Source organism: Apteryx rowi, unplaced genomic scaffold, assembly GCF_003343035.1.
Source record: "Apteryx rowi isolate R43461 unplaced genomic scaffold, aptRow1 scaffold_37, whole genome shotgun sequence".
Classification (NCBI taxonomy): domain Eukaryota; kingdom Metazoa; phylum Chordata; class Aves; order Apterygiformes; family Apterygidae; genus Apteryx; species Apteryx rowi.
In genome coordinates this window covers 3598773-3624917 of record NW_020450196.1, presented here as the reverse complement: position 1 = coordinate 3624917, position 26145 = coordinate 3598773, and the positions used below count along the sequence as shown (strand labels likewise).

At 38.7% G+C, this 26145-nt stretch overlaps 1 protein-coding gene across 2 annotated transcripts in view; it reads left to right on the top strand.

Annotated features, from left to right (window-relative positions):
• Nucleotides 1-18198, top strand: part of MTAP (methylthioadenosine phosphorylase) — a 34151-nt gene extending 15953 nt beyond the window's left edge. For both annotated transcript variants that reach the window (XM_026073500.1, XM_026073501.1), the window contains exons 5-8: nt 6194-6296; nt 9973-10212; nt 11644-11766; nt 17211-18198. In XM_026073500.1, coding sequence (XP_025929285.1) covers nt 6194-6296; nt 9973-10212; nt 11644-11766; nt 17211-17249 — 505 coding nt within the window. In that variant the 3' untranslated portion in view covers nt 17250-18198. The remainder of the gene's footprint in view (nt 1-6193; nt 6297-9972; nt 10213-11643; nt 11767-17210) is intronic.
• Nucleotides 18199-26145: the final 7947 nt, after the last annotated feature.

Genomic DNA, 26145 nt, shown 5'->3' with positions numbered 1-26145 from the left:
TTTAGCATGGCTGCTCATAATATTTGACTGCCAATTGAGCCTGAATGCTTGTTTGCCTAGGTTTGTTTTCTGCAGTACAGTACTGTTCAAGTTTTGACTTACTGAAGGTTTTTTGTCTGTAAACCAAATGCTTTTTCTTGTAAGAGAGTACACTTTAAATAGAAGGTATCTAAATGAGTAAGTACCCTACAGGAACAAGCCCCATATAAACTGCTTCCTGTATTTGTGGGTTATACTGGACTTGATTTATGGGTGGAAGAGCAGATGTATTCCTGACAATGGTCCTTCTTTTGAGTCTAAAAATATTCTGGTTGATCACTTTGTTTATATAGACTAAATCATATTTGTCTTTATTCTGCCAGTAGTACTTGGAAATTAGTAATTTTAGTATCGATTGCAATTWGTGGAAAAAAAGGTATTAAACATACTTTGGTACACAATTTGGATAATTGTGTTAGTAAARCATCAGTTATTTTGACAGTGTTATCTTGTGGTAGGCTGCTAGGTGATAGAATTGGAACCTAACTGTGCTAAACCATGAATTCTGTGCATGGTTAAGAAGTAGCCTCTGCCCTGGACAGCCTGCAGTTTTGAACAAGAAACATTTGGGATGAAAGTAGAGTTGTTATCTGCTACGGATGAGGGGTGGAAGTACAGAGAAACTAACTCCTGCCAAGGTCAGACAGAAAGGCATTGACAGAGACAGGAAAAGAACCCAGATGTGAAATCTGAGACCATCCTTCATCCAACATGTCTGAATTAACAATTTATTCTGAAGATAGTTAATCTCCTCCCACAGCTTTACATTTCCCAGCACTTGTGAGTCTGCATCATAACCTCTGAGCTGGAAAGGAAATAGTCAACTGGGTTAGGTTTGGGTTTTAAGAACATGTCCCTTTTAAGGGGAAAAAAAAGTTATAGAAACTATTAGTGTATATATCTGGTGTGAAGAGGAGTGAAGGGACAGAGAGAACAGGGAACATTTACATGGTATCTTCATTTAGAGTTTATCTAGATGACCAGCAGGCAGCTATGGCATAGCCCATACATGAGCAGTGTTTCCTTTGTGCAAATAAGTTCTCTTTCCCACACAGAAGAGTGGGAACACATGGGGGCTCGTTTCATGGCTTAAGGAGGCCAAGCAGCTTCTCAGAAAAATAATGCAAGAATGTTTCAAAATGGAAAATTGTAGGTAATCTGAATTTAAAAAGCATTACTAGCTCTCCCTACTGCTTGGAAAACCAGCGAGTCATAACAGTCTATTTCATCAGACAATTCAATTTCTATGATGTATCTTTTTTCTGATTTTTTTTGTGAGTGGATTTTAGACCATAGGTACTTTGAAGTTAGGGCCTGCATTTTCCCCTTTCACAGGGTCTATCATCTGTAAGAGTGATTCCTTTATACATGATAAAACTACCATCTAGCAAACAATGTTGCTGACAGACAGATCTTTTCATGGGACAAGTTAGATGAATTGTCCACTCTACTCAAGTTTGAGGATGATGTAATTTTCTGAAATACCTTCTAATGATGGATCGGTGTCCTGTGAAGAGGCTATACTAGCAGCCCTGGAAAGAAGGTGGTGGTTAAACCCGCAAAAACGATTCCTGTTCAAAGGTATCCTTGCTTCTACATGGTGATTGATCAGTGCTAGGCACTACATAGGAAAGAGGTGCAGGTCTAGATGGAAAGGATTTACTTAGGCTGCCATTAAAATTAGTGCCTTTTGGGTGCCTAAGTATGTTTTGTGAATCTGTGCTCTTGTTCTTAGCAGGAGCATGTGTCTTAGGTGTGAGGCAACAAGTAGAAACAGTGAATGGGAGTGGGAGGAGAGCTAGAACTAAGCAGAAAGCCACAGCCAGCAATATTAATTTGCTTCCATTGGGAATACACACTGTGGCATTAATTGCGTGATCTCAAAATATGTGGAATTTTGTAGCATCTCTGCCTAGTTTATGTCATAGATTTGATTTATAATCGGTCAACACTTGACTAGGTTTAACTAGAACCATAGCATTTCCAAACTTTTGAGATCCTAACTCTGCAGGTAATTAGCATTCTTATTAAGTGTCTGATTACATATATAAAGTGTCTCTGTATTTAAATTAATATTATTCATGCTTATCTATTTGTGTGTAAACATGAAAGTATATATTTTGTTAAATAGGTACCAAAATAATTGACTTGTATTCACCATACTTCCAGTGTCTCAAGGTAATCACAGGTGCCATTATAGGCAACAACAGTTGTTCTCTTCTTTGAAACAAACTCCTAGAAAAAAAGATGTCTAGAAGAGTTTTTAGGATGCCATGGGCTCCTGTAAGCATATTGTGGTGCTGTTAGTCACCTGGCTGGATCAAACTGCCTAGGGGCTTTTTAAAAGTTTCTGTTTGGGTTGCTGCTGAGGTTTGCTAGGAAAGGAAGAGTAAGAAGGTAACTAATAGTTTACTTAGATGACTCAGCTCAGTGAAGAAGATACAGAAAATAACTTCACGAAATAAATTCTGTAACAGCTGCCAGCTTTGTTGTTTGAATTTTTTGTGTCACTTACACCATTACAGTTAGTATAATATTATTACACTAGGTTAGCAGAATTTTAAAGGTGGGAGAGTTTTCTTTCAGTGTCCCTGAAGAAAGAAAGCACACTGAGAGTGCTTTTTATAAACCAGATGCCAATGTAAGTTTTCATTTTGTCCTTTTATTATTATTAGCTTGCTGGTATTTTAACACTACTGGAAGAAAGGGCGAAGTGATGCCAATAGCAAAGGACTGTTAATCACAGAGTGAAATGAGTCTGTTTGTTCACTTATTTTAGTTGGATTTTGATTCCCAGCTCCAGTTATAGTTGTTGTGGCAAGAAGAGCTTGCATTTCTRTAAGAAAATTGAAATACTTAACTTGTCTTAACTTGTTGGGCTGTAAGTGTGTCTTTCGCCACAGTGGGGGAACATAAACTCTGGGTGCGCCTTCAAAATTTTAGTACATGCAACTTTTAATTCACTGTAATGAAAAGTGGATAAGGGCAATGCAGCAATAGCAGAACTACAGAACAGTGCAAGGGTTTGCTTACACTACAGATAGATACACCAGTCTCCTTGAGCTTGATATACAAGGTTTTGTGCATAAAAACGTACAGGTGCATGCATGACCCTTTCCCAGTGATGGAGTCCCCACCTCCAGTGTTCTGTCAGGATCCATGTGGCTAGTAGACAGGCTTTGTTTCTATGCTGACACCTGATGACTTCTCCCTTTTTTAGTCTAAACTGTCAGAACAGATGCTTTTTGAACAGTGATTGTTGAGCTCCGTATTTCTTGTCCACTGGTGATTTTGTTACAAAGCCACTCAGGGTACATGGGGAAGGCCTTGAAACTTCTGCAAYGCAAGGAGCCCTACACAAGTACTCCTGCGGGTCTTTGCTCTGGTAAAAGGTCCAGGCAGTTCAGCAGGAACTCTGACTCCTCATGGTCTCTGTGAGCGCAAGACAATAAAAAGGAGCTGTGGATTCTGTAAGCTTCATTCTCTTGGCAGGTGATACAAATAACAGTATAGCAGCTATGAAAGGATTTGTGCTACTGCCCTATACCTTGCAGACAGGTTAATAGAACAGATCAGGATGGCCAGCTCCTGACTTGAGTGACAGGGCTGCAGAAAGGAGGAAAGCCCAAAAGACATTCCTCTGCGCCAGCCATTACTTCATAGCAAGAAGCAGAAACTGGTTCAAATCTGCCTTTATTCTCACCCTGAGCCTAGCAGCATTCTGACACATCAGCTGGCCCATATCAAATAGCTGTGGCCTTTGCAAAACTGAAACATTCCATGAAGAAGGGAGATGATTGCACAAGTGGTCCATTGCTCAGAGCAGTCATAGGTCTCATCTTCGTTTTCCTGTTCTCACACGGTTTGTACTAAGTATAGCAGGATTTCTTTATTAGTGCTGTGGTCATTCTCTCCAAAAAATATAGACAGCTGAAAGGCAGAGATTAATGTTGTATATAAGTGGTCTTTCTTTAGGGCTTTTCCAAGTGAAAGTGCCTGACTAACAATATCTGAAATATTATAAGGCAGGAAATGGATTATGACTTTTCCCATTTCCTTCAATTCTAAATAATTCATTAGCAGACACTTAACATAAAAAAGGATGTAGTATCAGGTGGTTTCTGTTTGCAGCTCTTCAGTATCCCATAAAGGAAAAATTAATATTACTGTTTTGGTAGATTTTATGATCAGTATCTCATTATGCATATGTTTTTAATTTGCCAATTTATTTTCCTACGTTATAATCTCATCCTTAAGGGAACTGTATTATTTTTTTTTCTTTTCTTTCCCAAATCTACTGTAATGTGCAACTTGTATTTAAATTCTCATGTAAATTTTTGCTGGTGACTTGGATGGGGAACTTTTGTGAGCAATTTTTGTGAGCAGACATTTCGCTTCATAAGTGTGGATTCCATTTGAACAACTACACTAAAATGATAGTGCTTAGTTTCCCTTACTAACATACACCAAAGTTTGCTAATGTTGTCACTGAGTAGACATATGATGATACAAGGGCTAATGAACAAATTGTCTATCCCATTGCCTTTGAGGTCAGATTATTCTCAGTCTACTCAATATCTCTTGAACTTACAGTCTTGTTTAATGACTGGGGACTTCCTATATTCCAGCCACCAGAACCCTACCAAAACAATGGAGAAAGCTCTTTCTTTAGCTTTAGCCTATATTACCGAAGTATTTTCTACCTCAGTAGGTAGTTCTTAAGACTTAACAGTTGACCTCGTTTTAGTCTGGGAGGAAGACAGGGTGCTTGACAGCATATAATGAGGTTATACGTGATAAGACTGAAAATTACAGTAAAAAATCTGCCACTATAAAGYAAAATTCATGAGCTGTCAGTAAATTAGAAGCCCAAGTCATTGTATCTGTTCAAATGTACGTTTGTAAACTCTCATTGTAGTTGGACATGATGTCCTTTTTGTTTCCTGAAATGAATGATTAGGGTGCAGCTGTGTCCAACCTAGGGAAGGTTGGGTCTTAGATAGAATCAGTTTGGGGGTGAATTAGAATGTGTTTTGGCAAAACTGAATTACCACGTAAAAAATAAAGTACTCTTCATTCTGGCTGTTTTACACAAGCATTCTTTAGTGTGCAGCAGATCATCAATCATCTAGTGCAGGTGTGAAAGTCATAGATATATATAAATTTCTTTTTTTTTGGATTTTTAAAACTGAAATAATTTCAGACACAAATCTTACAAGATGAAGCTATCATTTAAATTCAAACGACTTCATACTTTAATAAAGCTAACTGATTGGACTCTTGCCTTATTTTTCTCCTACAAAGTGCAGTATGTAACATGCTGGGGAGAAGAAGGGAATAAGTCTCAGAATTTTGTTTCAGAGGGTTTTCACCATTCATTTGGTTGAATTAACTGAGGCAGTCTATTTGAGGGTAAAGTGATAACTGAGTGACAATTCCAGTAGATGGAAAAATTGTGTCTGGGATGGTCATTTTTGCAGCATGTTAGACCATTTTCATGCAAGGAAGTTGTTTCACAATTGAGAGAATGGATAAAAATCATTTTCAAATGCATGATTCTTTCAGCTGCAAGCTGCCAATATGTCTGTATAGTGTGTTGAGAATATGAAGACATCCTGTTCAGGGATGTTTTGTTTGAATTCRTCCATCTTTTGTTCAAGAGGCTCTTCCAACAAATTCAAAAATTTTCAGTGTAAGAATGTAATGTGATGAAGTAGCTCTGTTTTGACTAGTTTTGCAGACTATTCAAACTTGATTCCTTCCCTTACTGAAAGCTCACTGTGCTCTTTTTTTCAGAGATTACTTATACCACAACTACATTTATCTGTTTTCTTTCATATAGAATTGCAGCTTAATATGGCTGTTTCTGGCACTTAAGAACAAATCAGCATTTCAGCATCTTGCTAACAGTAGATGGTCTCTAATGAATTGGTAATACACTACTAGAATAACAGTTTTGTACTCTTGACCTCAATTCTGAAAGGTCTGTACATTGGCAAAACAGGATAATGTGGTCATTAATAGCATGCTATGTTTTCATTCCCTTCCAGGAGCACCTTGTTACCAGACCTCTGATTTTGTTGCTTTCTTTTCTCTTTTCTCTTCTCTCTCTGCTCTTTTCTTTCCTCTCTGAGCATGTGTTCTGCTTTTCCAGGACTACTAAAAGACATTATACGTTATACGATGGGCAGTGTTCCTCTCTTTCAGGAGTATGCCATATTCCAATGGCAGAGCCATTCTGCACCAAAACCAGAGGGGTAAGTGAATTTTGTAAAAGTATTTAAAAAGTTTAATGTTTTTTAATGGCATCTGTGGATTATGGTTTAATTATGCACTCTCAGAATACACAGTCAATCTCCACTCCTTCATTCCTGTTTCGCAGGTGGTATTAAACAAAAATGTAACATTTTGAAGGCATGGGAAGTAAAAGATCATGTGACTGTAGGAGCTGTTGTCTTAGGGTAAATAACAGAAGGGTCTAAGAAGGCAGTTAGCAACCTAGATTTCCTAGGGACTTAATAAAATGGCAAAAGATCTTTATTTATCAGGTAACAAGCCATGGGAACAGCAGTGTGGACAAAACGGAGATAGAATTAGGGGATAGTTCATTTTTGTTCTGAATGGAACTGCAGGGCACCTACTGCAGGGCACTCTACACAGTTAAAATATAAAGAATTAGAGGTAATACTCCAGCATTCACAGAAATACCAGTATTGCATTTGTGCTTTTACGTACTATAGCAGTTGATCTTGGAGGGTGAAGGCTTTGTTTAAGGGATGTTAAACATGGAAACAAGCCAAATTACAGCAATGTTTTGTTCTTAAATACTGCTGCTCTTAGTTTTGTTGCTTCAAGATTTTCAGGTTTTGAGAACACTTAGACTAAATAGAGTGAAATACTATTCTACTTTTCAACCCCTTTATAACCTTTTGGGAGGAGTGTATCTGTAATTAAATATGCCTTCTCAGTGAATCAGTGTATCCTTACATCCGAGCAAAAGGGAAGGTGAGGATGGAATTCAGCATTTTGCACTGTTGTGGAATGATCTGGTCGGAAGATGCAGGGTAGTACATTCTCAAGGGGTACAGGAGTCTTTAAAAAATTAGTCATACCCATCCAAGAGACTTACTCTCTGTGCAATTGATTGCAACACTGAGCAGGTGAAAACACTGAATTATGAAGCACGTGACTCACTCTGTACTCAGAGTATATTCAAATGTTAGTACTMCTGAGCCGTTCGGCTGTTATCACCGATTCAGTTCACTGTCATTATAGACTATTTCTGTTAATTAGCTAGACACAATGTGGTTTGTTCTGAGATGTCCACCAGTAAGACCACAGCACTGCTAGCAGAATGACACTTTAATGCACTAGGAATCTAGACTGTTTTGTAATGAAATAGAGACATTATAAAGCTGAAAAGGAAACAGAGCATTACGTATTATATATCTGCATGCTCTTGCCCTTCTGTCATTGGGCAGCAAATTATGCAAAATTCCTTGCATTTCCAATGAAACAAGAGCCTCCCCCACGCTATTACCAAGGAGGAGTTGGCATATAGTAGCTTGCTGATGGTGAGCATGATGCCGTGTCATGATAAATACAAAGAGTTTACTGAATACTTACTGCACGCTTTCTGTAATGAATTAAAAAGAGTGTTGTTACTGAAATGATTGGCTGTTCTTCACACTGGGCGTCTCTCTCTTAATTTTTTTTTTTTTTTTAAGTAAGTAGGTAGTCAAGTATAAGCCATTTCCTGAGGTTGAAGGAAGCATACAAAAGCTGGTTTTCATTTGGTTATTAAGTAGCTAGAAACAAAGCTCCTTGGGAATTTAATTTTTTAAAATGGCAACAGAGAAATGGTCATTTTAAAATAGAGAACAAACATTTAGGTACTTCCCAGTCTCACATGTGATCATTATGTCATTAGCCTGTACATTCTAATCAGCCCAACAGATGTTTTAAAGAACATGTGTTTTTGAGCTCCTAGAGGGGCTGAAACTTCTTTTCACTTCATTTGAAAATATCAGATAAAACTGATTTAAAATATTTTCCCTGATCCAACTCTGAAAATTGCTGCAATCATTTTAGCCCAGATTGTCCTGATTCAAGGAAATATCATAGAAAAATGCAATCATAATAAAGCCAAAACTATTAATGTAGTAGAATAATTAAGGAATTTTCATGATGAATATCTGACAATTGCATATTTAATAGAATATTTTCACATATTTTCACAAATGCTATTTGGTTTATGCACTGTAAATCAAATAATCTGAAAGGAGTTTATCTTTTTTTCTAATAACCATAAACTGTTTTGAATAACATAGGCTRTCTTGGTTGTTACTACTTTAAGAAAGTAGAGCTCACTGCAACATTTTATAGGGAGTAAAGCTGAACTTTTCTAAATGTTGCAGGGCAATACTACTCAATTCATGTTTTAAATCAGGATTTAAGTAATTTATTGTTTTATTAACAATACACAATTAACTGGCAATCAGTGAATTACACATTCAGGATTGATATCAGTACCTCAATACCACACTTGCAGTACCACAGTATTGGACACTTGCAACATTCTATAAAAACCTAAAAATTTCTAAACATCCTATTATAGCTAACCCCCAAAAATTCTGATTTCCCCCCACCACATGAGTAGTCACACAGCTGTGTGCACAAACACCGTTCCCCAGCACATGTGAGTTACAAGGATACCCACCCTCTTTCAGAAGTTCAGGTTTACCTATTTACAGACATCTGTGGGAAATGTGGATGATCCAGCATCATATGTACCTGTGCTGTTCCCTACAATCCACTGATCCACATGCCAGTGAGAAAGTACCCCACAAGATCACATAGGATACTCAAGGCTTGGTCATTACTTGTTGCACCTTGTATGACAGTCTAGTAGCTGGAGTGCCGGCTCCTCACAGCGTTTGACAGGGAGGCTGCTCCAGCAGGCCTGGATGTAGGTCATGATGCTGTCAAGGCAACTTATGGTAATGTCAGAATAGGTTTTGACTGCTGCTGTGCTACCAAGGTCTCTGTTGTCACAAATTTTCATGCTTTTTTTCAAACTGAATCCTTTTCTCAAACATCTCTTAGCAATCCCATGATTACTATTAAGCCAGCTGACAGTCATCTTAAGGAATTTTCATCATTGTTACTTCCCTTTTCAGCATTATTGGTTTTGGGGCTAACACCTTCTCAGAACAGTGTCAGTGTCCTATTCTCACACACCATTACAAGTCTCATTCCTGTTGTATCAACTGTTGTTACCAAGGCCATTTACCAAGAGAAGAAGTCACAATGATTCCCCCATATGCAAAGTCCTGGTTGGGATTGTACGGACTAATACTGAATAACTGGTATGTGCAAAGTATATGCTTCGTCGCTGGCATGGGAAAATGAGGTAATAATTTTTATTCAGAGATCCCAAAATACTCTTTCAAGTATATGCTTGTAAAATTTTGTCACTAGTAGACTTTCAGAGGTAAATTTCCCACTGTTGGTCTCATTTCATCTTTGTGGCAATGTAGTGCTTGGTGGCATTTAACCTTTAGTGTTTTCACCGTCCTATTCTCAATGTAAGGAAAGCCAAAATGCACGGACTATCTGCTTTTCAGTCTCCTTGGTCTGTGCTGAAAATAGTAATCCAACTGATACAAACAAAATCAGATGAATTCAACATCATTCCTATTGGTAAGACTATTCATTTCTCTTGTTGGATCTGGAAATTGAAACAATTTTTTATTTTTGGACAGCTATAGCCATATTCAGCCTGACTGGTTAGTATAAGGTTAATTTTCCTGTATGTTCATTTTTTGGTGGGATGCAAAAGCAGTGCACCAGGCAGGGAGGATTATTTTCTTTCTAACTCTGTACCAGTAAGGGAAAATTATTTGCTTTTGTTGACATTGACATGTTTTGTAGGTTCTTGTTGAGATTGCCAAGAAGCTTGGGCTCCCGTGTCATTCCAAGGGAACAGTGATCACAATCGAAGGCCCACGTTTCAGTTCTCGAGCAGAAAGCTTGATGTTTCGCAGCTGGGGAGCTGATGTCATCAACATGACCACAGTTCCTGAGGTGATTCTTGCGAAAGAAGCTGGATTGAGTTATGCAAGTATTGCTATGGCAACAGATTACGACTGCTGGAAGGAGCATGAAGAAGCAGTGAGTGAAACTGATTTTTCTCTGGGTCTTGTCTAGAGGGATCTGGATGAGAACCTGTAGCTTTCAATGGAAATCACATATTAAACTAAATCTGTTCTTATGTGCGCCAGTATCACAGTTATTCTGGATTAACAATTCTGAAAGCAAGAACAAAATCAGACATTGCTACCTCGTTCATTTTTATAAACTTATCTCACGATAAACAGACCTTTTAGCTCTTCTTGTGTGAATCAGGGGGTCTGTATGTAAAAGGCTATTGTGACCTTCTGTCTTATAATTGGTCTGGTTGTATTCTTTTGCAGCTTTGTGTGAAAGGATATATCTTTTCTAGTTCTTTTGTCTCATGGAATACATTTGGGGAGCAACTACCAGCAGAATATTTATGCCAGTTGCCAATTAAATTTTAGTCACAGGAAACAGCAATGCAGTTTTGGCACTTGAGAYGATAGAGACAACTTTGTAAAACACTTGTTAATTTGTCCAAGTAACTTTGTAAAACTCCTGTCTCTCAGTTTTTATGTATATATGTCACCTGCAACATCCTTGTACGGTATTACTTAATTTCCTTTTAATTRCTTAGATACAGTCTCAACCTTACCTCTAATTTCCTACAGTACTGGTCTGCCTGTTTGAGTGCTGATTTGCAGTAAAAACACAGATGARTAGTAGAGGTGACATGGATTGCTCTAGGAGTTGTTCAGTCCATACATTACCTTGATATTATGGAAATATATTTTATCAGATACAGCATGGCTCTGATATTGTTTATTATTCTTCAGCTGAATTTTTGAATATCCAATATAAAAAAGTTTATCCTCTAAATATTCATTAGTRTACAAGAAAACAATGTGAGCGAGAAGTGTCTGGTTAAAACTAATACACAGACATCTGTACTGTCACTGTATTAAAGGCCCCCCTGTGACATTTTATGTAAAGCTATCTATGCCACATTGGGAACAGCACTGGGGATTTCTTTGCAATTAAAATTCCATACAAATTTGATCAGGATATCCAAGATTAACTTTTTCTGTTTAGTCAGCTCTTGCTTTCTTTTTTTCAGTATATCCATTTGTATTTATTTTTGTTTATTATTATTATTATGATAATGCATAAATATGGCTAGAGGGCATTATGTATCTTCACCAGTGACTTCTCTTCTAATGTGTTCAGATGAAAAGTTCCACTGAGATTTTTTTTGAGTAGGAAGTTACAGAATCGGACCCAAGCAATAAAATATAACCAAATGCACATCCACAAAAGAAAAAAGTTTTTACTAGCAAAACAGATGGTGACTCTTTAAAATACCTACAGGGTTTTTTGTCTGTACTTCAACTTTGCACTTACAGCTGGATGAGTTAAATGAGTTTAGTTGGGGATTTAAAATGTGTGCCACCAAATTTGAGAGATACCACAGTTTTCTTGTATTTTTAGGTTTCAGTGGATAAGGTTTTAAAGACACTGAAAGAGAATGCAAATAAGGCTACTAGCATACTCCTTACTGCTATACCTCAGATAGCTTCCATGGAGTGGACAGATACCCTGCACATCCTGAAAGTAAGTATATGAGTACAATTAGTATTGGGGGGAGATGTATGTATGCACATACTATAGGCATATGTTTCAAGATGTTTCTATTTAAAATGTAACTTTTTAGAGTATATGCTTTAACAAACCCATTCTATTCAACATGGGCAAGTAAATTCATYAATAGACTTACAAGCTTCATTGCAAAGATCAAGCATCAATCTTACAAAAAAAAATATTTAAAAGCTAGAAAGATTAAAGACATCTGTATTATGGATGATGAAATGTTACCCTTCGTAGTACAGGTAAGATAAAAATCTATGTGAGGCTCCAGATGAATAACCTGTACCTCTGTTCAGCCTTAGCCTAGATCTTAAAACAATGGAGAGCCAAATGGAAAAGACTGAAGAACAAAAACATTGTACTCTTTTGAATATGTGGCAGGTGAAGAGTTGTTTGCAAGATACGAGTATTATCCAGTTTGAATTTATTAGAATTGTATTCTCGCACTCACTTTCAGACCTGAAGTGCACAAAAAAGAAATGGAAAGAAGAAACATTTCAAAGTATCTTGATGAGGGAATTTTTAGGTAGGTTTTTTCAAAGACAGAGTTTGCTTAGGTGTTTTACATCACCTCCATTTCACAGGAGTKCTTGAGATTCCTTTTTACCAATAGTGTAGAGGAAAAGAACAATGTTAAAATAGTTTGGATCTCTAACCAACTTCTTTCCAAGCTTTCTGCTACAAATAGCCACTTCCAAGAGGACAAGAACAGGCAGGGTGAAAGGAACTGAGGATGTCACTAGGATGGTTTGGCAAACAGARAAAGAGAATTGGAATGTGAGGGACAGAAAACAGGCAGAAGTGGTCCACAAAGAGCTATGTTAATAGAAGCAGTGGTCTAAAAGGAGGAAGCCATTTGAGGAAACAAAGGAGTATCTCTGACTCTCTTCACTCTCAGGTCCCTTCTTTGTCTTTTCCTTTATAAAGAAGCTGGAAAACACTGTCTTTACTGARGCTTCAGTGCATAAGAAAGATAAAAAAAAACAGATGTAAGTCGTATCATCGGATATCTGAAAGTGTGTCCCTGGATTTCAAATTCAACTACGTAAAGAACCGTCTGTGCTGTAAAAATTATTTGTGTCTTTGGAYTGGGATCAGATTTTCAATTCTATTTCCAGTCTGGTTCTCTTGTCAGTGACTCGCATCTCCTCCAGTTTAGTCARTAGCCTGATATACCTAAATCCAAGAAGCATTACGAAAAGTTCACCACAAATCCTTCTAAGCATCCTTAAGCTTGAACAGGTCATGTTCATGGGGATCCAGCCCAAATCTTTGAAATGGGTCTTTGCCTGATCCTTCATTAGAAAACCTATTTCTCCTTAGGAAGCCTTGGATTACACGTTTATCACCCTTCCTCACACAGTTGTCTGGAATAGCAATTAGTTATTTTTAATCCCCACTGCCAACATTTGTGAGAGGCAGGTGGCTTTTACCCTTTGCTTTTGCAGTCTTTGCATGAAGTTGGGGCATGAATGGATAAAGGAGACAACAGAATCAGTATTCCTTCTCTCCTCTAATCTCCAGAAAACATTTTTCAGAGGCCTGGGCCAGCCACACTTTGTGTTTAAAACAGATGGCTAGCTATATTAAAAAAAAGAAAACTCTCAGACTTCAAATAAATAATTTAAAAAATGCACTGGATGTTCCTCAGCTACTGTGGTCATGCTGGCATGCAGAGAACTTTCACAAGTATATAACTCTTCTTACAGACTGAGAGATCTGCCTCCATAATTCTGCCATGTGTTCTTCAGTAACCAGTATACTGTTGCTTTCTGTCATATGCTTGTTGTCTTCATTCTTTATAGAGATTGAGAGAGCTGCTGGCTGGAAAGAGCTGGCCCTGAGTTTGAAAGGTTCCCATTCTTTTGTTAACACTAACCCTTCCTTCAGTTCATTGGCAGCTGTTTAACACAACCATTCAAGTGCTACCTCCAGCTACCTCCAGCTCAGTCCCTGAACTGCTTTTGGCTGAAAGAGGAGATGATATACGAGAGGAAGGGTCACTCTGTTCTAATGTTGCTTCTTGCACTCTTTCTCTAAGCACATGTATCAGAGAGGAATACTGAAGTAGTTTTACCTTGACGTCACAACTCTTACATGTTTGTGCTTCTGGCAGAAAGTGGCTTGGTTTGTGACAGTGTACTGAGAAAATGGTTGGGTCCGATGGTACTAAAGTGGATGGGAACAGGAAGTAGGGATTGGCAGTAGGGGTTGAGAAGGAAGCTGAAGTGTGGGGATTGAGATCTGATGTCAGGACAGCATTCTGGAGAAGTGGCAGGAAAGTCTGAGGTTTTAGAGACTTCCTCTGATTTTCTTTAGGAAGGGCTGAAAAAGCTAGAATTGTTTTTTGATGAGGCATTAAATAGTGGTAAAATAGATGAAGGATTGGACTGGGCCCTTGTGTTTGTGAATAAGGAAGGAGGTAATTATGCAGTACAGCAAAGACAGATATGTGCATGCTTCTTTACATATATGCAGTTGAACCATAAAGATTTAGAAATTTTCTTCTCTCTGTAGATGTAAAGTTTACTCGTGTATGTTTTGCTCTGGCCATTGTAAAGGTCAGCTGATTGGGTTTTTTGAACTAATCTTTTTCAGAGGCACCTTTTCCTAGTGCTCTCCTCTGGGAGAGCTGTGTGGTAGTGTGGGCAGGAACACAGACAAGGAGGAGCAAGATTGCAGCTGGTACACTGGGAACAGTGACAAAGTAAACCACCCCAAACTATGCCAAGCTGCAGCTGGGCAGCTCAAATGGGCATCTGCCAGTGTCTAGTGTTTGGGGAAGCATGTGAAACCCTAAAGCTCCACAAGGTCAGAACTTTTCATTTTGACCTCCTTAGTCTGGCTACTGTGACTGGAGAAACTTGACCAGACAGGAGAGAAGGTGCTGCCAGGTCTTTTTCACAGTAGTATTTGTCTTCTTGCTCAGAGTTGTGCACTCTACCCACACGCACACAGTGTCCTCTCTGAAGTTCACAGTAGTCCTAGGAAGCTTCAGGATGTTGAAGCAAAAATGGCCAGGGATGTTTTTATATTTAGGCTGTCTGCCATCCATTCTGTTTCATGTATCTTTTCATCTGTAATGTGCCAGTTTAAGTCTAGTTTGAATGTTACTATTTTAACTGCCACGATGTCTTTAGGTCAGTGTCTCCTGGTGTTACGTAACCTCATTGCTTTAAAAAAAGACCATTCTCCAGGCTCAGGTTGCACGAGCTTTAAAAAAAGATTTGTAACAATCCTCTATGAAGGTACAGCATCTTCCCRCAGCCTGCCATTTTGAGGCATGACCAGGCTACAATGTTTTTCAGAACAGRGTATGACAAAGTCGTACTTGTGTCACTGATCAGGAAGCACAGAGGGTAATCTGCTGATCACAGGCAATCCAAGTAATTTCTGGGTGGTGTCAGGGAAACTTCTTGATAGGATGGGCRAGCCGTGGGTGATGCATGGCTGGACCTGCTGTTCCCTGACGAGGAAGAAATGTTTAGGGAGTTTGTAATCACTGACAGTCTTGGCTATAGTGGTCATGAAATAATGGTGTTTGAGATCCTGCAGGGAGTGAGGAAGGCAAATAGCAGAGTACAGACCCTGGACTTCAGGTGAGCAGACTTGGGATTAACCAGGTAGTATCTCATGAGAGGTAGCTCTGAAGGGCAAAGGAGTTAAGGAATGCTGACTGGTTTTTGAGAACAACATCCTCCAAGCACAAGAGTGATCCACCTCAGGAAAACAAGTAGTCATGTCAGGAGACTGGCTTGGCTATACAGGTAATAGAGCTCCAGTGCAAAGATTCAGCATGCAGGAGGTGGAAGCAGAGATAAGCTACAAAGGAAGAATTCAGAAGCAAGCCTAGGCATGCAGGAATGGTGTCAGGAAAATCAAAGTTCACCTATACCTGACATTGCAAGGAGCATCAAGGGCAACAAGAACAGCTTCAGCCACTACATAGTTATCAAAGCCTGATTAAGGGAAATGTGGGCCCATTGCTGAATGCGGTTGATGAATTAGCGACAACAGGTACTTCCAAGAGGAAACTGCAGGCTCTTCTTTTGTCTGTTCTTAGGAAAAGCATTTGTGAGAGGAAAACTGTTTTTTTGAAAATGGTTTTAATTCATGAACTAGTAACAATGGAGAACTGGACTCTGTACATTTATTGCAGTGAGGTTCAGGAGAGAATCTGTACTAGGATGGTAAAGGAATTTCATGTTAGTACTGGTTTTCCTTACAGTGTTGGTGTAAGAAAATCAGCCTCTGATAAGGTGTCAGAGCTTCCATGAATGCCACTCAGGTTAACTTCTTGCCTCTGTGAGCAGTCCTGTTGGCACTGCCTGCCTTTTTTAAATTTATGTACTAGCCTGAGTGAAGTGATACTTGTCAGAGCTCTGGTACAAGGAATAGTGTTGTACTCTGAGGGGACTGCTGTGGGAGGTGAATACTATGGTATAGTTTAGACTGGGTAAGATGTGCTTAGGTATGTTTTAGCACTCTTCATCCTCTGCATACTTGGAATTTAATGTTTGGTAGCTAACAAATTGAAATTTAACTTTTTCCCCTCTAACTAACTTTCCAGTGGAAGGTTAATATTTTCTGGTCTAACTTCACACAATACCTACATTCATAATTTATGCATGTAGAGCTCTGATTTTATATTCTTGAGTAATTTTCTTCTTTGAGATAATCTCAATGAAATCGGTGAACCTGCTTGTGTGATTAGAGTGAATTGGATCAGATGAGTAAGGTGGTGGAGAAATTCATCAAGGATTTGCTTCAACTGGACTATGTACCGTGGTCCTTGCAGGCTAAGGGCCTCCCAAGAAAGCTGAGATTGAAAATTTCTCAGGTCCTGCCCTTAAATGTGGCCTCCTCTAATGTTGCCTGTCTCTGCATGTCCTGAGCATTTCATTCACTCCCAACCAATGCACTTTAGAGAAAGGTTTCTGTTCTTTGACAGCTGTACTTTAAAATGGGTGAAAGAACATGCAAAAATCGCCTTTTTAAGCAACTTTATTTTCAAAGATTTCTGATTACGTTTGTATAGAGCTTTCTATCAATCCAATGCATGTAAGACAATATGTTAGTCTTAAAAGTGAAAAGCCAGGTGCACAATTTCTCATCTGTAGCCTGTAAGCCTAAAAATCTTAATTTCAGTCTAGTATTTCTATATGTGATTTTTGGTGCTCTGTAAGCCAGTATATAAGTATAAAAAAAATAGTCATTGAACTATTGTAGGGTATGTGCTCCCTGCTATTCTTTTGGCTTCTATGATGTTGGGTGGAAYTGGAGATAACTATTCTTGTGGAGTCAGGTACACCTGTTTTTAATCTGTATGGAAGCTATGTAGTCTGCCTTCACATTGAAAAAGCTCTGTATTGGAAGTGGGAGCATTCATCTACTTTGATTCTATATTTCAGACAACCGTGCAATGTTCAGTCATCCTGCCAAAGCACTAACAGCCTGGATGGACTCTGAAGTTTCGGTACTCAGAAAGAAGAGTGGACCACTTTCAAACTTCTAGAGGTTATCATATCTTTGAGAGATGTTATAAGCATGAAAGAATGCTTTCTGTGACTAATAATGATAATAAACCATGACTGATAATAATGTAAAAGACAGTAAGACAGTCTTTGTCATGCCTGATAATGAATAAGATGGCTAAAGTTAGATTTTTGAATACATCTTGTCAACTTGGAGTGGCTTTACTGCATAACTGGATCAGACAGTGATCAATAACAAGTTAGAATCTTGTTACTGGGTGATTCATCAAGCTATCATGTATTATCAAGGATATCTTTTAACTGATGGATGAAAGGAAAGGCTAGGTAATGCTCTGTTACAGTTTCATAAAGTACAAAGAAAGCAAATCCACAGATATTTAGCTACTTTGCTATTTCTGCCTCTCTTCTTTTCCTTCCAGAAGGAAGGTGGCTACCATTCACTTTAGAACATACTGTAAAAATGAATAGATAATTCAGAAATAAAATTGTAATATTTTTATACATTATCTGTATTTTTATTTCAATTATTTTTTCATTTTAATAAGCAGTGTTTTTTGGTTCTATGCAAACAAAATTTGGTTTAATAATTGCAGCAGTTCTTTCACAGCAGTTGTATAATGGATGAATATTCTCATTAAAAATTTTTAGCTGATAGCTAAGTCAAATTTGTGCCTGAAGATCTATGTATGTGACTAAAGGTAGTGCCAATCCTTGAACGCTGTGCTGACCTTTTTCTGTTACATTGATCTGAACAATTCTGGTTTTAGTTTCTGTTTTAAGTGATGAATGTACTTGATCAGTTGGATTGTATGCATTTCATTCGTTAATAGCATTTACCTTCAATAAAATAACCCGCTGCTTCTTGTCTAGAAAATAAAACAAATGAAACCTGTGCTTCTCCAAATTGTGTGGGAATGGATTTTTGATTTACTCCTGATCGTTATTCAGTGAGTGAATTTTGTGTGTCTGGAAGTACTTTTACCATTCATGGAATAAGTTGGTATGGTAGTTTGAACATAGTTTTAGAAAGGCTGAAGGCTCCAAAATGTGGTGTCACTTAGAACTTAAGGTCATCTTTCATAGTTTCCTGAAACAACAGGGACTGCTGAAACAAAAAGGGATCAGAATGCAACCAAGCCAGGCAAGAAAAAGATTAGAAACGTGAAAGGTACAGATTCATGTGCAGGGGTAGATGATACCCATTTGCTCTGAACACATAGGCTTGATATCTGATGTTCTGAGGTGTCTCATCTAATGGGGGTCTTGTGGAGTTAAAATAGAGAAGTCAGTAACACGGTGCTAGTATGTGGTATGTTCTTACAAAGTTCAGCATAGATTTTATTTTTGAAATGTAGGGGGACCTGTTTATTCAGGAGACTATAGGATGAAGATGGTAGCTGACAAGAGAAACATAGATTCATTGTGTTTAATTACATAAAGATAGGCCAGATAATTGGTTCTAATAATCTTTCTAAGCAGTCCTAAGAAAAGCATTACATTTATTGTAGGAAATACAGCATGTATGATAGGGAACAAGAAGATACAAATTTAAGGTACCACTAAAATCAAGTAAACATTCAGATGGAGAGTTGAGGCAGTTCGTAGACTCAGAATGCCTCTGATTTGACAAGAATGAAATAACGACACACAGAAGATTTTGTTCATGGAAATGACTTCTCTTTCATTTTGACTGTCTTGCCATGCTGTTTCTATCTTCTACAACCATTATTCAGTCCATCTACTATGATAGATTTGGAATACTTTCTTCTGGTGGATAGCATTTATATTGCTCCTATATCATAACACCAAAATCCAGAGTGTTATCAAATCCTAACTAGAGGTATATTGGCCTCTTAAATGGTTTACCAGGACATACAGTGCTAAGTTTTTGCTGTTGCCTAGTTTTCAAACATGGATTCCAAAATTAATACATATTAAGGTTGATTGTTGTTATTGCTTCTCTTACAGAAACTTTGTGCCTTCCCTGTATTAAACCATTATATGCTTAACGGCTGTCGTTTTACCTCCACATCTCTTATGCCAGATATTATCCATCTTGAAAAATAAAAAGGTTTCAGCAAGACCTTTCAGGACCTGATGGATTTCTATTTGTGTATTTCCCTAAGCATTATGTTTTAAAGCCTCATCTAAACAATAAAGACCAACACAGCTATGAAAAAATTATGAGAAATGAAGCAGTTGAAGCAGTTGCTCTGTGAGTGAATTGCATGTCTCATGGGAGATGGTTCAGACCTGTGAAAAGCCTAGTGAAGTGTTAGCTAATGAAGCTTAACCTTGTGTTTTTCAATGCTGCTTCTCACTCTCCAGTGGAATTGTCCTAAACTAACTCATTGATTTGTGTGGCCTGAGTACTTTCAAGGCTTTGGGGGAAAGGAGATCACTTCTAGAGCAAGCAGGAGCTGCTAAGGAACAGTTTTGCTTCATCATGCTTATGTGCAAAATTGAGCTGGGGGAAGAGAGGAATGCAGCTGGGAAGCAGTGTGTATATTAGAAATTAATACTGAAAATCTTATTCTCTTCCCCATATACATGGAGGGGAGACTGGAGGGAAGTGAGTGATTGTATGGAGCACAGTTGCATAAAGCAAAAGATATGGCAGTATTAGCTAAGGACTGGGAAGTATAAAATTGGGATCCAGCTGATTCCTTGTAAAATTTTCCATTGGGCACCAAAGATTGCAACTAAATAAACTGTGCAGATCTACATAGACCAGAGGCAGAAGTGTCACTGAAGAGTAATTCGATATGCAAATAAAAAATACAAGAGGAAGAAGTACACCCACTCACAGGAGCTGTCGTTGGATTGTTCCTCTAATGGCAATCTTTCCGAGTTCTGCCTAGTCTTGGAACATGCATCACAGGGAACAGATCTACCACTTTAACCGAAGAGGCTGCTAGGTCTGGACTCAATAGCATTCAGTCCCAAATATTCCTTGTCTAGGTTCCAAACCAACACCCCACACTTATTTGTATCTTGAATGTTTGCTCTCTCTAAATATGGAGATGCTGTTGTGTCTTATCSTGTTTCTCATCAGTTGTTTAGATGCTGCTTTCCCCAGCTCTCCCTGGCTTTTAAAGCCATGGTCTTTGGAGGAGTTGTCTGCTCATTTAGTTTGCACTGAGCATCCCTCCAGTGTGTGCTTACAGTGTGATGTATTGATGCCGATATTGTAAATCCAGATACAGTACAAGCTAGACCATGAGGCAGGCCATTAGACTGCCATTTTCCCCCTTTCCTGTCTCCTTCTCTCCTTTTTCTGTCTCCTTCTCTAAATCATTTTCCCGTGCTGCTTAAAACGGATCTGCCCTGCTAACACAAGTTTGCCAACTCATACCTCATTTTCACTTAGCACCTACCACTATCTAACACTCACACTAAAAACATTGAAGCATGTCTCAGTGGGAGTACAGGTGGCATGTGACATCAGTAGAACTATCTTTAGTATTTACATTACTGTTCAAAACAGATCTGAAAGCRGTTGGGGTTCTCAGAATTCTAACTGGTGCAAGAGAGTATTCTGTTTATTGAAACCAGCTGAGTGCTTGTCAGTAAGAGGAGAAATTCATTCAGGAGATGCCTCAGCCCTTGGCAGCATCAGCCCTCTAAGACAGAAACTCTGGCTTAACTGTTCTAACGTTTGCTTCCTCAACCCACTGTCATTGCAGTACCGACTGAAGCAGGACAGTGCAAGAGAATTGAAATAAACATTTAATAATAAATTTATGAAAGTATGCAATTTTTTATTTAGATAATTATGCAATTCTTCAGCATCTTTAGTCTGAATTGACTCAGATTACTTGTGTTGTAAAACCATGTGTGATTAGGCATACTTGGAAATACATTTTCTATTCTCCATCACACAGCCCAGCTGTGTGAATTTAGAAGGCTGACTCAATCATGTGAAATCTGCCATGAGAGGTCAAGGGCTATTCTGAACTGCAGAGTAAGCAAGGCAGTTCTTAGTTGAACTTTAAGCAAGCCTGGATTCATTAATGCTTCTGCATTAAGATAAAAAAGTGCAGAACTATTACAGAACCATAGTTCTTACAGTAATTTCATTATATTAATGCATTAATTTCCCCTTCTTCTGCCTGTAAAGACCACCTTTTGGAAAAAGAAGGCAGTATCCTGTTATTTCCACCAATGTGGCTGAGTATTATATTAATTTGCTGTTACAGCCTAGGTCATTTTCCAGGACCACACAGTACCATTCCAGAGGTGGGACAGCTTCCATCACATTAGCAAGTTAAAGCAGGTCATGAAAGGGTGCAATGTGAAATCAGCACAGCGAGGCTGCATGGCAAAAGCTGCAGGAGGAAAGGACCTTTTGCTTCTCAGCAGCTGTGAAACGTTGTCTGCCAGCTGCCCCTAGAATTGCACTCTAAAGAAAGCAAATCAGTTTTCAGTAGTCTTAAATTCATTGTGGAAGTCACCCTATTTCTATGGGAAAATGTTTAAGGGATTCTTAAACTAAAAAAACTGAAAAAAATCAACCTTTGGATTATCTGTTTTCTGCTAATTCTTGTAAGTGAACAATAAGGTCATTGTTCAACTGCTAATTCCTAACATAGAGCTGGCCATTCTGGAACTCAGTCTGTATTAGTTTGTATGAGACAGAATAACACTAARTTGGTGCTTTCACTGAAAGAAGGTGAAAATACAGCATGTAAGTAAGAAATTGCACACCTAAGTCTGTATTTTCTGTTGTTTTTCATTTTTGCAGTTTCATTTCCATGAAGGCAAAATACAAGGAATGACATTATTGCTCTTCTGACTTTCACTGAATATATATCCAACTTTCAGAAACTTTAGGCAGGTATGAATGACTCTATGAGTAGAAGGGCAGAGTAAGATAAATGCTTTACAGTGTCAGTAATAATACTAGAAAACCCAGAATCTTTTGAATTTACTTGGAATRAATCTCAGAAATTCAGAAGACACTACTTCTTTGATTAACACCATCTATTTTGTCCATGGCTACACAGACTGAGATTTTATGGAATATATTGTTGACTGACATTAAATGAGAAAACAACTTCTGCAAATAATTTTTGTGACACAGTTTGTCGGACTAGTGCAGTTCCGGTCTCTTCTCGTTGGATGCGTAGGTCTCTCAGTACTTCCAAATGTCCTGTCTTAGATTAATATTCCTCATAGAATAAGGTTTCCTGTGCAAATGATTTAGCAATACTTACTTGACATTTGGTGAAACAGTTTGTACTGCTGCCAGCAAACAGAATTGCATGAATGTTTACTGAAAATAACCACAAAAGAAGCATGTATGCAAATCAAGTACATTCAGAAAATATAATATTTTGTGCACTTTTATGCAGCCTCAGAAAAGAAATGGACAGCAGAAATCACATCTGTGGTGTATAAAGCATTGCTCAAAGGAACAAAATGAGCTAAAAAACAGAGGTTTCTACTTATACCTCAAAAAGGGGGGAAAAAAATGAAGTTCAGTCACAACCTTCCATCTCTAGGCTTGGTAACAGAGAACCAAGGATCATGCCTGTAGTAAGTGAAATGTATCTTACAGGACACATGAAGCCCACCCTGTTGTTTGGTTTTCTACAGTAACGTTCCTCTAGCAAAGGTGGAAGGTATTTGATCTAGGGAAATCTTTTTTTTTTTTTAACCTTAAAACCTGCATTTCATTCATCTGTTAAAAGGTGAATTAGGGCTTTATAGGAAGCAGCTTTTGTAAGAACTTTTATCTACTCTGTAAGAAGGTTCTGAAATGTGTTTTGTTTGTTTTCATACCACAACCAGTCATTTAAAATCATTGTTTCATTTCGGCCTGAAGATAAACCAGTAAGTCTCTGTAGGAGAAGGGCAATTGTAGGAGTTGCTTTCCCTTTACAGTGCATGTGAGGAGATCTGTGGAAGCAGCTCTGTCCTTGAGCTTGATCAGCATTGTCTCTGGCACAAATTCTCCACCTTGTGGTGTTATTAGTACTTTGATTTGACTCCTAAATCCCTCTCTGGTCTGGTCTGGCTCTGTTCCTAAGGTGTAAGCAGATACAAACAAACCGTAAGACTTGCAAGGTGAGGAGCACCCCCTTGCCTCATGATGACTGCCAAGATGGGGTCCGGTGACCAATCTGAAGCACAATTACTTAATAGCCACAAGCAGAGGACATCTGCAGGGATGAGCTTTGTTTTAGAGGCTAACCCAAACCGTCAACGCCTGTAAGGAAAGCCAAACAAACAAATATCTGCTGGGGATACTGACATGACATGTGTTCCCAGCTGCGCAGAGTTAGCAGAGGAATTAGCAACATCCTAAGCTAGGGCTGATTGTACAGTTTGTAACAGTGGCACTGGTGAAAGGCTGGAGGTCAGGGGGAAGAGAAGGAGCTTCACTCAGCACAGACTCTGAGGGCATTTATCCCCTGCACTTGGTTTCTGAGAGGATCATAGTAGCACTTCATGCTTGCATGTACCCAACCAAGCATAGCGGGGAGGTAGAGATAAATACACTTTGTGAATCCTCTCAATCTTAGGCAAACTCTACTGTTTGTCTTCCCTTTCTCCAGAATCCTATTCCCTGATGTGGCATGCTCCCCCACTGCTCTGGACACTCATGTCTCTACCCCATATTTCCAGTTCTCAACCTGCTTATGTTCTGCTAACAGTCAGCACCTTATATAGTGAAAATTGCTCATCTYGAAAATTTTCATGCTTGAGAAATCAAACTTTTATGTTTGATTTCTCCCCCCACCCYTCAAATAGTGATGCCTCTGTTCAGTGAGCACATGTAGGAGGCTACTTCCTGAGATGAGTGACCGCATTAATTACAGCATTAACTACATAGTTCAATGGTAGGAAATAGAGTGTWTCTAATACCTTGGGCTCTACCAACTGTGTGAACTGGACTCTAAATGTCTTGTCCTACTTGGTCCTTTGTGGAAACCCTGTCTCCGGCTGCACGGTTCCTAGTGGGAACTGCAGGTCAAACAGGGCTTCTCACAGCCCACATTCAATCCTGAGCATAGACTACCAAGGCTACTTGCTACCACGGGCTGTGCTGAATCTAGMGGCAGATGTCTGTGTACCTTTTTGTGGAGCAGCCCAAAGCCTCTAGTTGCAAGGTTTTTAAACTCTTCAGGACCATCCCTCCTTTCACTCTTCTTGGGATTTCTCCAGCAGTAGAAACATATCATTAGCATGTATTTCTACAAAAAGTATGCATATGCGTAAGGTATATGGTAATAAAGAGACAAATGTGGAGAAACTTGTCCTCTGCTCTCTTTTCCACAGAAGTGTTTTATCTTGGCTTCTGTTCATATGATATCTGAAAGAATTCCTACCTCTTTTTCATTTTCTTTCTTTCCTTTTTCTTTTTTCCCCAAACTATTGAGAAAAAAAAAGGTGAATTACTTCAGTGTCAGATTAGGATCRGCTGAGATTTGATTTAAAAAAAAAAAAAAGCTTGAACTGCTAGATAGGTCCTCCCTCATCTCTGCTACTGGTGGCTGTAGCCCTGCTGGTGCTCTTTCAAGATATGATTGTGTCCTCAGAGGTCCTCTCTCCAGCACAAAGTCCTTTGGACTGTGGCTTCCTTGTCCTGTCTTCAAGTTTCTCACTTACTTCTCACCTGCTTCTGTGAAGACTCCAAGCATGTATGTTTTCCTCCTGAGGGTCTTGAGGCCTATTTGATGTGCAAGTGAGGGGCTGGGTTAACGTATTTCCAAACACTTAGCCCAGGCAACATAAAGTGATGGCTTTATTTTCTAAAATGCTGTTCATTTTTGTTTCTGTGAAGCACTCAAGGACTGTGAGCATGATATACAAAGCCTGCAGACACAATAAACTTTGGTAAGTGTAGGMGAGTTTTAGGGGAATGGTGCTTGTCCTAAAGCTTGCAAGTCATGTTTTCAAAGATTCAATTTCTAGATAAACTAAAATTTATAATAGAAAACACTTTTTTTCCTAAGTGTTATTATCAATATAGCTGAATGACCTTCAGCTATTTTTTTTATGAAAAAAAAAAAAAGCTTGGCACAGGCAGCCACAAAAGAAAATATCTAGTCAAATAGTTTAGATGCTGGCACTCATACAAAATTGAAAATGTGCTTTGTGGCACGTAATGCTGCTAGTTCCCTTGTCTAAACAGTGATCATTTATCACAGAAGGGAAAGCATCATAAAGTTCTTATTTAGATGTGATGAATTTATCTTTTTATAGACTTTTTATCGAGATAAAAAGATGTCAATGTTGTTTCATGTCTATTTGACTGGACTTTTAAAGGGCTACTGCAAGGAAAAGCTTTTCTATATACTCCTAAGCAGTGTAAATTCTTCCATTCCTTTCCTACTAATGGTGGCAGCAGTAAAAAGTATTGCTCAATTTGTTAAATATCTTTGACAAGGTCCATTCACTCATATACTCCACCCTTCTCCAAAATGACTGTGTATAACTTGGTCCCAAAATCTGCCTTTTGTCTCTGAATAACTTTCCAAGTATGAGTTTTGGCAGCTCCAAGATACAGGGAAAAAGGTCCAGCTCTAGCAATACTTTCAGTTTATGGTAGAAAGGGTTATTTGTCTGAAACTCTTTTTATTTAAACTCTCCCAGCTCTGGGGAAGGTGTGCCTGAAGATGAAAATACGGATAAAATAGCAAAAGCGGTGAACGGTCCCCTCCGAAGCTGGTCCTGCAGGCTAGAGCCGCTGTCCGCTTTTTTTAAAAACTCGGAGGCAGCAGCGCCTGGCTTTGAGGGGTTTGCAGGGCAGGAGCGCCCCGCAGCGCCGAGAGCAGCAGCCCCGGGGCAGCGGCTTGGAAAGAGGCTTAAAGGCAGGAATATTTCTCCTTTCTTTTTTTTTTTT